A 16,015-nucleotide genomic window follows, 5' to 3' on the forward strand; every position below is an offset into this window, starting at 1 on the left:
GGTGTCCTCAGTGCAGTGTGTCGTCCCACTCACCGTTCTCCTGCTGCTTGGTGGAGCAGTCGATCCAGTTGTGCTGGTTGGCTGCCCAGATCATCTCAAACTGGTGGAAGAGGATGTTGAACTTCCAGGAGTAGGGCACAAAGGAGTAGATGTCCGGGGCACTGTCACTGGCCCAGTCCTGGATCAAGTCTGCAAACAGCACACAGCATACACTTAAACCCTATTTTCATCCTATCTCATAGAAGACATGCTGGATTCTATGGAATCCAACTGACTGAAATCAGTCGTGGCGACTGACAACTTGAATCCATGCGATCTAGATCTTGTAGATCTGTTTAATTATTTTAACTACATATGTTACCCCTATTGTGTGCTATTGTGTGCTAGTTGGTACCTGAGAAGAAGTTCTTCTGGGCGTAGATGAAGTGGTATGTGGCTTTGTACACCTCAATCTCACACTGCCACGACTGAGGCATGTTCCACACCCTGGGATAGCTGGCGATCACATGGAACTGAAAGCACACGAATATGCATCCATGTCATCAGTGTTTCCCTCAATGGTATATAAGGCACTGTTCCTCAACCTGTGGCCCGTTACCCCACTGGTGGGTCACAAAGGGTATTGCAAGTGGGCCCCCAAAATAATTGGCAAAACACCAAGATTGTAATGATACTGTAACATTGATATTAAAAGGTGACACCCATGAATAAGAACTTACGGTATCCTAAACTAGTTCTATTGATCCGAGGTGGAACACAATCGATTGATGGATCATTTGAACCCATTAAAACAGTTTTAACTCAAATCTTTGCTTCTAGGTGGATTCTACAAATGTCTTCTAAATCCTTAAAACAGTTAAAAAAAATAAAAAAAAGTATGTTGCTATAATCAGTGGTTCTCACACTTCTTCATGTCAAGGACCACTAAAAATTATATGTATTTGGCCGTGGACCCCCCGTCTCAAAATATTTTGTTCCAGGGACCCCCTCCACAGAAGAAAAGATTTGAGTTAAAAGTGTATGTATATATATATATATATATATATATATATATTCAAAGATTTGCACACATTTTCACGATTTTTTTTCTTCAAAAATAGCAGATCTACAAGCTCGTAGTGCGGCCAAAGAAATCGGAAAATTACACACAGATGCGTTCCCGGTCGCAATGGGTTAAATAAACACGCTCTGAGAGTGACAGTCAGCGTGCGTGCTTGTGTGCGTGCGTGCGGTACATACAGCCAACATCTCAGCCTCCAGTAGGGTTCTGTACTGCATGCTACTGGTGGTGTCCACATGAAGCAGTTGTCCTTTGATGGTTGGAGAATAACCTGCAGGACAGGAATGGAACACAGCTCATCACAACACACCTGTTCGCTCACCTTCTTATTAGTCTGGGAGGGTTAGCGTCGGAGCTTGGACAGCAGGGGCGCGGCCACTGCGTTGTGATTCAAATCAACAGCCAATGGAGAAAAGGGGGCGGGATCCACATGCAGTGGGTGTTGCATCTAAATAGGATCGACGGGAAGCAATTTCCCCTTGAGAAATTTCGGCCGCCATTGTTGTGTACTGCTGTTTGCCTCTCGTCGGACTTTTTAGACGAGTTGCACAGCTCTCAGACCGGTAAGAGGCGTGTCCGCTCAGATTCAGAGCGTAAGGTACATCCCGCCCACAAATACCAGGGCTCTGGCCCAGAAGTTCCTCGCCAGAGCTGGCGAAAACTTCTGGGAACTCAGATTACCTTCTTATAGTCGCTGTGGGGTGGAAACCTTGTACAGTAACTGTCCAACACTGTTACTGTAACTGTAAAAGAACCTGTGTTCTTGAACTTATTATTTAGTCACAAGCTCTTGTTGATGCGTTTCACTGGTTAATTATAGCGGAAATAGCGGATGTTTTCGCTACTTTAACGTGACACTGTTGTGCGTTCATTTATTAACCCTTTAAGACCTGAGGCGATTCTTAAAAATGTTTTCTAAATACTAACAGTTTTTTGAAAAAAAACACCAAAAAAAATGATTCAAGATTTTTCAAAAATAGCAGATCTACAAGCTCATAGCGCGGCACCGAGTGCCGCGCTATGAGCTTGTATATCTGCTATTTTTGAATGGCCAAAGAAATCTAAAGTGATGCACATGCGTTCCAGGTCTTAATGGGTTAAAATAAAGACATGCAAAGTTTAAATATGAAATATGAAGTTTCTGCCTGACAGCAACAACATGACACACAAAAACAAAAAAAAAGCCAGACGAATATTTTTGCATGACAACCTTGTATGACGATGTTGTCTGAAGTGGTTATTCTGACGATTTGTATTTTGGGGCATTTATGTTTTTAATTTTCTTTTCTATATATGAACGAAATGTTAAAAAGAAAACACACTTCTAATTACTATATTACTTAAAAAAGTAGTTGATAGAATAATTGATGAATAAATAAATAATTAGCAGCGTACCGCTCTGTCCTACAGTCATTGGGATGTTGACCTCCAGGTAGGAACCTGCCCCAACATTCACATGGATGGCATTGGTTTCCTAGAGACAGAGACAGAGACAGAGACAGAGACACATAGAGACAGAGAGACAGAGACAGAGACAGATAGACAGAGAGACAGAGAGACAGAGACAGAATAAGGGAGCGAGTGAGAAGGAAATGGATATAAAGTTTCAGGTACGGGAGGAGAGAGAGAGACAAAGAAAAGACAGTAGGGCCTAGATCTGTTCATACAATGTGTGCAGACACACACGTGTTCTACACATGCGTAGGCCTGTCACAACTATTACTAAATCACATTTATTTGAGATAATCACTATTATTTTGTATAAGAAATTGAGCGAGAGAAAAACAGGAGAAGAGACAGACAGAGATAGGCTCTATGCACAGTAGCCATATTGGATAGAAATTGGGCCTCTTCTTACTTCCTTCACAGGTCTTACCAATGATGCTAATTAAGGCTCTGTTCCATTCTCGTCATGGGTGCTGATATCGTGCATGTTGGCTCACTAGAAACACTCCATTTTGGTTTCCAAATGGCCCCCTATGGTGGGTGTGTAACTCTGAGAGTGTACAAATGGAACCAAATGGACCCTTACGGGTCCATTTGGTTCCATTTGTACACTCTCAGAGTCATGGGGGATTGGGGGTCTAGGAAAATAAGACAACCACTATGCCACAATGGAACAGAGCCTTAATTAGTATCATTGGTAACACCTGTGAAGGAAGTAAGGAAGGGGCCCACTTCTTTCCCAATATGGCTGCTGTGCATAGAGCCTATTGGGCGAGACACAACGGTAGAAGGGACGGGTACCCTGTTCTTGGTGAAGAGCAGGTCGATGGTGGCGTCGGCGATGATGTTCATCCGCAGCTCAAAGGCCAGGATCTGCCTGGGCTTCCCCGGTTCAGGTACGTCCGTCACCTTCATGGACTGGAAGTCTGCCGGGAGGAAGAACTTCCACAGACAGTCCCTGAGAAAGCACAATGTGGACCATGTTAACGATTTTGCTGCGGTGGCTCTTCGTGGCCATAACCGTGACGACGTATTTCCTAGTGCAATCGTGGCGTTTAACCCATTCAATCCCGGCAGCGCATATCTGTCATTTTAGATTTCTTTGGCTCTTCAAAAATAGCAGATATACAAGCTCATAGCGCGGCACCGAGTGCCGCGCTATGAGCTTGTAGATCTGCTATTTTTGAAAAATCGTGAAAGTGTGTGCAAATCTTTGAATGTACATTTTTTAATACGAACAATTGCAGAATATTTTGTCCCAGGGACCCCCTAGAAGCAAAGATTTGAGTTACAAATGTTTGCTTAAGAAAACAATATATATATATTCAAAGATTTGCACACATTTTCACGATAAAAAAAAAAAAACCTAAACCTACAAGCTCAAATGCGGCACTCTGTGCTTCGCTATTCTGTTGTTAAGCCGTGACGTAAGCGCCCCGTCAGAACAACTTCCGGGTCCAAGTGTGTGTTTTCCCAATACGTAAATCGTATTGGGAAAATACGTCCCTCGCTGTTTTCACAGTTCTGAGACTAAAATAACGACTAAAGTGTCATTCTACTGCTTTCCATATATATATATATATATATATATATATATATATATATATATATATATATATATAAAATAAATATAAATAAATATAAATAAATATAAATAAATATATAACATTAATAATAATAATACATAATAATAATAATAATAAACTAGAAAGTACTGTTCCTGAAGAAACAGTGTGGGATCGCTAAGAATGTTGCTGGTATTGAGTATTGATAGTGTTAATAGTGTTATAGGTTTGAAAGGTGTGAAAGGTTTGAAGGGTTTGAAAGGTTTGAAAGGTTTGAAAGGTTTGAAAGGTTTGAAAGGTTCTAAAGGTTTGAAAGGTTCTAAAGATTCTAAAGGTTTGAATGGTTTGAAAGGTTCTAAAGGTTTGAAAGGTTTGAAAGGTTCTAAAGGTTCTAAAAGTTCTAAAAGTTTGAAAAGTTTGAAAGGTGTGAAAGGTTTGACAAGGTGTTAAAGTATTAGTGTTAAAAGTTTGTATAGTGTTGGCAGTGTTGAATAGTGTAAAAAAAAATAGGAAAAAAAAAATAAGAAAAAAAAGAATTTGGAAAGAAAAAAAAATCTGAAAAAAAAAGTTAGGAAAAAAAAAGTAAGAAAAAAAAATGTGGAAAAAAAAAATCTGAAAAAAAAAATGTTCGGAAAAAAAACATCTAAAAAAAAAAAATTTGAAAAAAAAAAAAATTGGAAAAAAATATTTTTTGGAAAAAAAAAAATTCTGAAAAAAAAAAAGTTCGGAAAAAAAAAATCTGAAAATTGTTTAAAAAAAAAAAAAAAAAAAAAGTTTTGGAATAAAAAAACAACAGCGGCCGTGTGGCCGATGAGAGGAGAAGAGATGAGAGTTAACATGGGTGTGAAAGGGGGACTGAGGATGATGATGAATTTCCCCATTGAAATGAATGGGGATTTTTTAGAAGTAAAAAGTGCAATATCTCTAAAAGTACAAATTATTTCAAAAATTTGAATGTTAGCCCGCATGTCCTGAGTAGGCCGAACGTTGAAGAGTTGGAACGGAGTTTGTAGCTAAAAGTATGAAGGACTAGTTAGGTGCCAAAAAACGGGCGGAATAAATATTGACAATAACAGTAGTGTGATCGCTTTAGCGATCCCACAATAATAATATATCATAAATATGTATATAAATATATATATATTAGACAACTTTTTACTGTTTTAATGATATTAGCATTAAAGGTCCTTACACACCGGGGGCGATTTTTTTCATGCGAATAATATGTTTTTTTTAAAACCTTATAAAGTCAATGCAAGCTTCCACATCAGTTTCGGAGCGAAAAAGCGTCTTTTATTTATTCGGACCGAGTCCGAATTTTGCGTACTATATTCGCCGGTGTGTAATAAGACCTTTAGACCCTTTTTAACCCTCAATGGTTCCTTTCTGAAAAAGGAGGTTATTTTAAAACGATTTACGGGTTCCCACATGTTTGTTTACAATGAAGAGTGGACGGCGCTGGTGCCTCTTGGACCCGGAAGTGACGTCGGACTACAAAATGACGTCAGACTTAACCCATTGAGACCTGAAGCCGATTCTACATGTCTCCTAAATCTCAACAGTTTTCTGAAACACATATGTTTCTATATCAGTGGTGCTCAATCTTTTTCATGTCAAGGACCCCCAAAATTATATGTATTTGGCCGCGGACCCCCATCAAAATATTTTGTTCCAGGGACCCCCCAGAAGCAAAGATTTGAGTTAAAAAATGTTCGCTTTAAAAATACATATATTCAAAGATTTGCACACATTTTCACGATTTTTCAAAAATAGCAGATCTACAAGCTCGTAGTGCGGCACTCGGTGCCGCGCTATGAGCTTGTATATCTGCTATTTTTGAATAGCCAAAAATGTAAAATAATGCTTTTTAGCTCAAATCTAAAAATTCAGTTCCAGGTCTTAATGGGTTAAAAACCGAATGAGCTTGCAGATCTGCTATTTTTGAATAGCCAAAGCAATCTAAAACGACAGAGACGCGCTACCGGATTGAGCGGGCTAGATGGACGGTGAGGACGTCAACAGGGTGGGCACGTGCGTACCTCTGCCGGTCGGCCCAGGGGCCGTAGTTGAAGTCGGTTCCTTTCCCACAGACGATGTCCAGACCCCAGCAGGGGGGCAGGTCCTGGAGCTTGTCCTCCTCACTGCAGGGCTCCACCTCCCCGCTGTCCTGCTCCTCTGGCACCAAGCCTGTCCACACACACACACACACACACACACACACACACACACACACACACACACACACACACACACACACACACACACACACACACACACACACACACACACACACACACACACACACACACACACACACACGCGTTGCTTATCTATCTATCCATCCATCTATCAGTAGAATTCCCATGAGGACATTGCAAGCGGACCTCCAACTAATTGGCAAAACATTAAGATTTGAATGATAATATCATATCATCAATTTATAAAAAAGAAAAAAATCTTTAAAAATGTAATTGCATTGTGATACAGACAAATAGGAACTTAACACATTGCCTGCCAAGGACATATATTTACGTCCTTTTTCCTATGAATGATGCTGTCACTGCCTGATGACGTCAGACCCGAAATTGAGGTCATTAAAAAAAATAAAAGCAAATTTACTTCCCGTTTACTTACTGAGGGAAAATGGCTTCACGGCCGCAGCTCTGCAATGGATTACGACGAGCGGATTTTTTTTTTCCTATACTAAGACAGCCCCGTGCGTGTAATGAGCCGATCTCCGTGGGGACGGCGGTCACAGAGAATATTCCATACATTTCCAAAGGTACAGTAAAATCGCTCGTTTTGCTGGCAAGGGGAGGAAAAACGATGTTTTAAATCTGGCGGTCAGTGTGTTAAAGTATACTACGTTAGTTCCACGGATCCAAGCCCGGAACACAATCCATTGATCGATCACTGAAATAAAACATGCTCTGAAAATGCACGTAGCCCACCCATCTGAACCAAGGGGCAAGTCTTAGATATTTACGATGAGGCCGACACGGAAGCTTATAAATGGCCAGAGTGGCGCTGTTTTACCCTGCGCCGACCTGCGGTGTCAGAAAGAATTTATTTTAACGCAAGTGAATGGGTTTTTTGACAAACTTTAGACTCGATTTTCTTACTGTAATAAAAATTGTCATAAATTCTATATGCTTCCAGTCGCTACTTTAAAGTCTCCTTTCAATCATCAGGATATGCGTTTTGCTAAATTATGGTCCTATTTATTTTAAATTTGACGATAAAGTAGGCTATTCTCTAGGAGGGGTGGGATGATTTGATTGACAAGCTACACAACCAATAGCATTCATTTCCTGCCCCCGCTCGTGATTGACAAGCTACCCAACCAATAATGGTCTGGTCTCATTCTGCAGGATATGACGCGATATTGAAAGATGGCGGACCTACAGTCTTGGAACAATCGGCTTCATTTTCGGTCTATAGAAAGCAGCGGAGTGGCTTTGTCCATCTCATTTATACAGTCTATGATCTGAACACTTAAGTTAACACTAAAGTGGTCAGGTGGGTGGGCCACGAACACTTTTCAGATGTACAAGTGGTTCCCTGATGGAGAGAAGGGTTGAGAGCCACTGGCTGTACAGTCCAGCAGAGCGTGTGAGTATACCTGGTTCATCCTGGTAGTAGTAGATATCCACATCGTTGGACTGCATGACCACAAAGCCCTCCCCCATCAGTCTGGGAGGCCTACGGGAGAGAAGCAACATCCGCACACTGTATTACACTGTGCTAGGATGATGTGAGCGTCACTGAAAAGCACTGAAGCTGAGAAAGCAAGAGAGGAAACTGGAGAATTCCACTATGAGAATGTGTTATTGCATTTACTTCTGGCTTTCACTTGTATTAACCCATTTAGGGCAGGAACCCCTAATATTTGAAGTTTTTCAGAAAACTTAGGTCAGGATTTAGAAGGCGTTATTAGAATCCGTACACACGGAGGTCCGCACACCGGGAGAGTTTATTTGTGTGTGATTAATTCACATTAATTTAAACTACTCATCAAAAACAGGAATGGAAAACATCCCCAAAAAGGTAGCACATCCCAAATATCTAATTCCACCTTTTCCACCATTTCCACCTTTTTATTGGCACACACAAACAAACGAACGCTTTCAAGAATTTAAACTACTGTTTGCGTTATGAGTACAAGCACACTGAGCGTGATTATAGCGAGAAGAAATGAGAAAAAAAAAATCTGAGCGAGGTCGAATTTTCAGCGCAAATAAAATGATCAACCTGTATGAATGGAGGCATCACCAAAATAAAGTCTGATGTGAAATTGTTGCGACACATTTTCGTATGGTTTAACGGCTTCGCTCCTGGTGTGCAATGACCTTTAGAACTAGTATTTAGTAGTAGTATTTGTATTATCATTTTTCGGTGAGGTCAGGCGAAAACGTATAGAACTCTAATCTGGCGTCTTACTGATCTCCAAGAGTCAAATCAGCTTCATTTGACCATTTGAACTTCTAGCATCCTTATTCTGAGGCAAACATTTGACGTAAATAGCCGATCTACAAGCTCAAAACGCGCTGCAACCCAAAGCGTTGTGAGCTTGAAGATTGGCTATTTCCGCCAAATATATTTTAGTCTAGAGTAAACGGGATGAGTCCTAGTACAGAATGTAGAACATATTCTGTCTCAAAGTGAGGTCCGGGGACCCCCAGCGGTCCTTGGGGGGGTACCAGGGGGTCCCCAGCCAAATGAGTTAATACTGTATAGCGTCACAATAATTTTAACCATTTTAACCATATGTTATACATTGGCTATTCAAAAATAGAAGATCTACAAGCTCATAGCTTGGCACAAGTGCCGTGCTAGGAGCTTGTGGATCTGCTATTTATGAAAAATCCCTGGCACAAAATATTTTTGAGATGGGGGGTCCGCAGCCAAATACAAGTTTAAGTTTGAAATAATCTTGATCTTGATTTGAAGTCATATAGGCTCTATTCACAGCAGCCATATTATGAAGACATTCACAGGTGTTACCAATGATACTAATGAGGGCTCTGTTCCATTCTGGTCAAACAGAGTCAGGGTGCTGGTGTTGTGCATGTTGGCTCACTGGAAACACTCTGTTACACCAGTGGGTCTACAGTTGGGGTCCAGGGACCCTCATGGGCTTCCAAATGGCCCCTTACAGGTGTGTAACTCTGAGAGTGTACAAATGGAACCAATCATAATATGGCTGCTGTGAATAGAGCCTATTGCCCAGTAGTAAATCCAGCAGGGAGTGTGTGTTTTTTGGTCTTACTCGTCGTTCTGCATGCCCACGTAGCGTGGGCTGGGGACCAGCATGACGCGCACGTTCTCCAGCGTGCCTTTGAGGATGTGCATGAACTGGTCCAGGTGGCTGGACGGAGGCTTGGTGGCGTACGTCAGGAAGGCGTCCTCGAAGTTCACACACATCGTCTGGGGCAGGTGGTGGTTCCCGAACGCCAAGCGACCCTGCGCGCACACACACACACACACACACACACACACACATACGTTAAGCTCTTTAACACTGGGAACGCATATGTGTGTAATTTTAAGATTTCTTTGGCTATTCATAAAATAGCAGATCTACAAGCTCATAGCGCGGCACTTTGAAAAATCGTGAAGATCTGTGAAAATCTTTGAATATACTGTATATATTTTTAAAACAAACACTTTTAACTCTGTTACAACTTCTGGGGGTCCCTGGAACAAAATATTTTGAGATGGGGTCCACGGCCAATTACATATATTTGGCCGTGGACCCCACGTATAGCAACATATGTTTTTAAGGATTTAGAAGACATTTGTAGAATCCCCAGAAGCAAAGATTTGAGCCTCACTCACCGTGCTGATGTTGACTTTGATGACAGGGATGAGGGAACGCCAGGATGACGAAGGGTCTGGAATCTCCGATTTGATGTTCACACTGCACAAGGAACAATCATGTATTTCTATTCATATTACATCATTATACGCATTTTCAAAAGTAGCAAAAATAGCAGAGAGCTTGTAGATCGGCTATTCTCGCTATGTGCCTCGGGCACGGAACGTTTGAAAACCAATGGTCTTAGGTGAGAGGCTATGGAAACAGAAGGTTGCTGCTTTAATTCCTGGCCCCCGGCTATGTGTCGACGTGTCCATGAGCAAGACACGTAAAGGGGTATTTCACTTTAACCCATTAAGACCTGAGGCGATTCTTTAAAAAAATCTAAATCCTAACAGTTTTTGGAAAATAAATCTTACATTTTCAAAGATTTTTCAAAAATAGCAGATCTACAAGCTCGTAGCGCGGCACTCTGTGCCGCGCTACGAGCTTGTATATCTGCTATTTTTGAATAGCCAAAGAAATCTAAAGTGACACAGATGCGTTCGAGGTCTTAAAGGGTTAAGACACTTCTAGGGTAATTTAAACGTCTAGACAGTTTTTAAGTTGCTTGATTCAATATTTTGATATTTGATATTCATTTTATCAGACACGCCCCCTTCCTATACAAACCCATTATAACTTCAAACTCCATTTTTAACATGTTAGATTCATCAAAAACACCCGTCCTTGGTTCTGGACGTGTGTTTTTTTGCTAACTTTTTTCATTTATTTTTTATATATTTTTTGGAAAATGAAAAAAAATGTAATATGATAAAAAAAAAATTAAAAAAAAATTAAAAAAGTAATCGAAAAAACACGGCCTCCTCGCGTATTAGGAGGAGTCACCAGAACCAAGGACACAACTTCAAAACGGTCTGGGGGGCTCACAAAAGCCTGAGTAGACGATAAAATGACCTAAAGTTTTTTTGAAAGTGAAATATCCCTTTAAGACTCATTTAAAACACACGTCCCTGATTCCGTTGACTAATATTGAACTTCTAATGCGTGTTTATTCAATAACTTTTTTTTTTCGTTTGAAAATGAAAAACCTAAAAAGTACATATACTGTATAATACATAAAAAATAAATTAATATTATCAAATATCTAAACATCTCCCCTGTCCTTTCCTTTCCCCGAGTTGCAAACTGTGTCCTAGTACCTGTCCAGGGTCTTGTCTCGGTCTTCGCGTCCCTTCTCCTCGTCCTTCTTAGGGGAGGTCATGGTGGGCTCCAGGCCGAAGGTCTCCTGCAGCCGGGCGTACAGGGCGGTGCGGTTGTAGACGTGGAACTCGAAGCCGTTGATGGTCACGTACAGCCTGGTCTCTGCCTTAGGGTCTGGAGGAAGACTCATGATGACACATTACTGCCTCTCTCATCTCCCATTCATTTTTTTTATGAAGGCGCGGAACGCATCTTCATTTTAGATGTCTTTGGGCTATTCCAAAAATAGCAGATCTACAAGCTCATAGCGCGGCACCGAGTGCCGCGCTATGAGCTTGTAGATCTGCTATTTTTGGAAACATCCTGAACATTTGTGCAAATCTTTGAATATATATATTTTTTAAAGCAAGCATTTGTAACTCAAATATTTGCTCCTGCGGGGGGGGTCCCTGGAACAAAACATTCCGCGAGGTCCGCCGCCAAATACATAGCATTTTGGGGGTCCTTGACACGGAAAAGTTTGAGAACCACTGATTATAGCAACTTTATAGCAGAGTTAGGATTTAGAAGACATTTGTAGAATCCATTTTCAGGTCGGGAAACCCGAAAATGCCTATACTGTTCCAGAACGGATACTTTTCAATAATAAAAAAAACAGATTTGAACAATGTTGTACTACTGGGGGTGACTCGGTGTCATTCTGAGGGCCTACAGCCAGTGCTGCCTTACTTCTACGGTACCTATTCAGTACTATACTGCTATGCGGTATCGGTAGAATCGGATGTGGTGGTACTGGTTCTAGGTACTCAGTCAGCCCTACTTAACCCATTAAGACCTGGAATTGTGTAATTTTTAGATTTGAGCTAAAAAGCATTATTTTACACTTTGGGCTATTCAAAAATCAAGAAAATGTGTGCAAATTAATATATTTATATTCTTTTAAAGCGAACATTTTTAACTCAAATCTTTGCTTCTGGGACCCCCTGGAACAAAATATTTTGAGATGGGGTTCCACGGCCAAATACATATAATTTTGGGGGTCCTTGACATGAAAAAGTTTGAGCACCACTGATATAGAAACATACGTTTTTCAGAATACTGCTGAGATTTAGGAGACATGTAGAATCGGCTTCAGGTCTCAATGGGTTAATTACGGGGCCAGAGCTCTGCTCTGGAACCGTATTGTTATTGGCAGTATTCTGTCACTTCTTCTGCCACTTTTCGCAGTTCTGGCTGAACCGTGCAGTCGCTTTTTACGAAACTCGGCCATATGGTAGATGGTCAAGAAATAATTCTCACACTCATTCGTCAAAAGGTGGCGCTATAGCACTCAATTGAAAAATGCCAACTTTGAACAGGTACAACTCATGCCCTGTTTGACCTACAGCCATGAAACTTGGATACACATATGCGTCTCCTCATGCTGAACAACTTTCACACTCTGACTTTTGACCTCTGACCTTTAGATCTCCCACCATTTTGAATTATATGAAAAACAGTCATTGGCTCCTAACTTCTGCATTTTTTCACTTATGGAAAATTTTTGTAGAAAGTGGTCCAAAGTTCAAGTGTGAAACGTTTCGTGCAGATTGCTCAAAAATCCCAGGAGGAGATAGATTTTAACTATTACAGTTTTATGAAAATTATTCATCTGTGCCTAAAACATACATGCAGACTCACATTTCTTTGAAACTTTGCAGAAATGTACAGGGTCATTCCAAATATCACTGAAACCAATCTTACTCCAATTGGCCAAAAGGGGGCGCTATAGCAATTTTTTTAAAAGGCAGACTTTAAACAGGCATAAGTCATGCCTCGTTTGGCCGAAAGTCGTGAAACTTGCATACACATGTGCCTTGACTCATGAGGAACACACGTATCGATTTGACCATTAAGCTCCGCCCTTAGATTTTCCGCAATTTTGAGCAGTTTGAAAAATACTTGTTTTTGCCAGTTCTGGCTTAACCGTGCATACGCTTTTTACGAAACTCGGCCATATGGTAGATGCTCATGAAAAACTACCAAGAAATAATTCTCACACTCATTCGTCAAAGGGTGGCGCTATAGCACTCAATTGAAAGTGCCAACTTTGAACAGGTACAACTCATGCCCTGTTTGACCTACAACCATGAAACTTCGATACACACATGCGTCTCTTCATGCCCGACAACTTTCGTGGTCTGACTTTTGACCTCTGACCTTTAGATCGACCACCATTTTGAATTATATGAAAAACAGTCATTGGCTCCTAACTTCTGCATTTTTTCACTTATGGAAAATCCGTTGGAAATTTTTGTAGGCAGTGGTCCAAAGTTCATGTGTAAAATGTTTCGTGCAGATTGCTCAAAAATCCCAGGAGGAGATAGATTTTAACTATTACGGTTTATGAAAATTATTCATCTGTGCCTAAAACATACATGCAGACTCACATTTCTTTGAAACTTGGCAGAAATGTACAGGGTCATTCCAAATATCACTGAAACCAATCTCACTCCAATTGGCCAAAAGGGGGCGCTATAGCAATTTTTTGAAAAGGCAGACTTTAAACAGGACTCGTTTGGCCGAAAGTCGTGAAACTTGCTTACACATGTGCCTTGACTCATGAGGAACACATCTATCACTTTGACCAGTAAGCTCCGCCCTTAGATTGTCCGCAATTTTGAGCAGTTTGAAAAACACTTAAACCCAGGATTTTTCAGCTATTTGCGTGAAACTGTATCATCTGTGTGATCTCCTTTTTCACAGTTACTTATCTGTTGGGCCAATGGCGTCTCCCTTAAATGAAGGCCTCACAATCTCAGGGTCGCCAGTTCAAGCCTCACTTGATGCAGACTTAATTTAAGTTGAATTGCAAACAACATGACTGTATCATTGCATACATGTGCAACTGTTAAAGGTAATGATGAAATGCTTCTTGGAGAGAGTATGTTTTTGCAATGTATGACAAACTTCATTGTGAAAATAACCGATCTACAATCTCAAAACTTTTCAGATAGCAACATGTTTCTGAGCTTGTAGATCGGCTGCTTTCACTGGTTCACTTTTATCTTCAACAGATGACCTCAGCCTGGACAAAGCTATAGCCCTATAGGTAGTGTCTCAGCCTGTGAATCCAAAGGTCGAGAGTTTGATTCCTGTCAATGGCAATAGGTTGAGATGTCAATGGGTGAGGTTTTTCACCTGGGATTGCCCCCCTGCGTCCTATATATGACCACCTCAGCTGGGTTGGGCTGAAAAGAATATTCGCCTGTTGGAATCATTTGCTTTGTCTCAATTTCAATCTATTCCCTTTCCATGTCTTATTGTGCTATTATTGCACTTTGCTTTTTGTCTGTCTGTTTGTGGGTGGGTCATTCCACTTTTCAATTGCATTGCACAAAACATAACTGCATCAAATAATGCATGTGCAATTGTTAAAGACTAGAGTTTCGGGGGGCTACGCCCCCCTCAACCCCAGCCGCGCACGGGGCCCAGCGTGGCCGTGTGTAGATTGGGGGACCCAAATCGGCGGAGTAAAACTGTGGAAAAGTTTTTTTGAAAAAGGGAAAAATTTGAAGAAATTATATTTGTTATGTTTCAGGGGGTCCACAGGGGGTCCGCGGACCCCCTGCTGGTCCACTGACCCCCTGTGGAGTGTTGGGACGCGCGGGGAGACCCCTGGAACATTGCGGACCATTTCGGTGTTTTTTTTTTTTTCATGAAGGTGGTTGCTTGTTTCTGGCGCTGGCTGTGCAAACCTGGCAGCCCAGCGCATGCTGCCGGTGGCGTTACACCAGAAATGGTTCCTGGAGAAAATGGTGACCAAAAAAAAATTTTGGAAAAAAAGGAAAAAGCCCCCGCACCGGCTGCCTGCTGTTGTGGTGATTAGGTCGTGCGCACGGTAAACGGTACGAAGCTGCCTCCCCTTCCGTTTTGTCCGACATTTGGTGAGTAGAATTAATTATGTTGCGCGGTGGAAAAGGTGTAGTGAGCAGTGAGATGTCCCCTACGCGAGGCGTAAATTCAGTGCGGGCGCCGTGGCGAGTCAGTTGGCGACATGTGGTCTGGCGGTGCGTTGTTTATTCGATAACAGAGCTGTGGGCTGTCGCCACCGAGGGTGCGGAAGTCGGTCGCCATTTATATAGTTAGATAACATGAAATGCTAATTTGAGAGTATTTCATGTTAAAGATAACATGAAATGCTTATTCAAAAGTATTGTTGTCAAAACTCTCTCTCTCTTCAATCTATTCCGTTTCCATGTCTCTCTCTCTCTCTATTCCCCGTATTATCGCTGCTTGCAGCTATATTTACATATTGACATTCAACAGTCATTCAAGAGGAACCAATGACAATTTCTTCCCCAGCTGTTCAAAACTCAGTATTTATATCCCCATTGAATCCATTGGCTTTCTACTCACCGTGCTGCTTCTGTTTGGGGTTGTACATTTTCCACCAACGAAAGATGAGGAAGCCATCTTGTATCCTAGAAGATAAGAGCAAGCTTTATTGGTACCGGATGGGGAACCTGCTTGTTTCATGAAACCAAGACGTATATACAGCTACATCAAACTCAAAAGTGCAATGGTTCTTAAAGTGGGGCTAAATTAGTTACTATAGCAAAACAATCTATTTAACCACTCTAACCGTTAATACATTTGAAATTAGCAGATCTAAAAGCTCACAATGCATTGCAATGTGACACGTTGTGAGCTTGTAGATCGGCTATTTAAAAATATATATAAAAAATATAATATAAAAATATAATAATAATAAAATGTTCAATATTTTTGAAACATGTTAACAAAACAAATCTTGTATAGGATCCCTGGCACAAATAAATGTTCAGATGGGGGGGGGGGGTCGTAGCCAAATACAAGACCTTGACATGAAAAGGTTCGAGAACCACTGCATTAGTGTATGACATGGTCCAAATGATGAATATG

At 41.1% G+C, this 16,015-nt stretch overlaps 1 protein-coding gene across 17 annotated transcripts in view; it reads right to left on the reverse strand.

Annotated features, from left to right (window-relative positions):
* The window catches only part of kiaa1109 (KIAA1109), a 153,289-nt gene that overhangs the window by 125,852 nt on the left and 11,422 nt on the right, over positions 1–16,015 (reverse strand). For all 17 annotated transcript variants that reach the window (XR_014599773.1, XM_084044171.1, XM_084044170.1 and 14 more), the window contains exons 5-15: positions 15,491–15,555; positions 11,092–11,266; positions 9,910–9,991; positions 9,341–9,534; positions 7,694–7,773; positions 6,111–6,258; positions 3,308–3,464; positions 2,456–2,534; positions 1,240–1,331; positions 395–512; positions 34–189 (exon numbers count right to left, since the gene is read on the reverse strand). Coding sequence is in view for 16 of the 17 variants with exons in the window: in XM_084044171.1 (XP_083900297.1) it covers positions 34–189; positions 395–512; positions 1,240–1,331; positions 2,456–2,534; positions 3,308–3,464; positions 6,111–6,258; positions 7,694–7,773; positions 9,341–9,534; positions 9,910–9,991; positions 11,092–11,266; positions 15,491–15,555 (1,346 nt within the window). In the remaining variant the exon portion in view is untranslated. The remainder of the gene's footprint in view (positions 1–33; positions 190–394; positions 513–1,239; positions 1,332–2,455; positions 2,535–3,307; positions 3,465–6,110; positions 6,259–7,693; positions 7,774–9,340; positions 9,535–9,909; positions 9,992–11,091; positions 11,267–15,490; positions 15,556–16,015) is intronic.

This window comes from Gymnoscopelus microlampas, assembly GCF_963454915.1.
Source record: "Gymnoscopelus microlampas genome assembly, chromosome: 20".
NCBI classification, from domain to species: Eukaryota; Metazoa; Chordata; class Actinopteri; order Myctophiformes; family Myctophidae; genus Gymnoscopelus; species Gymnoscopelus microlampas.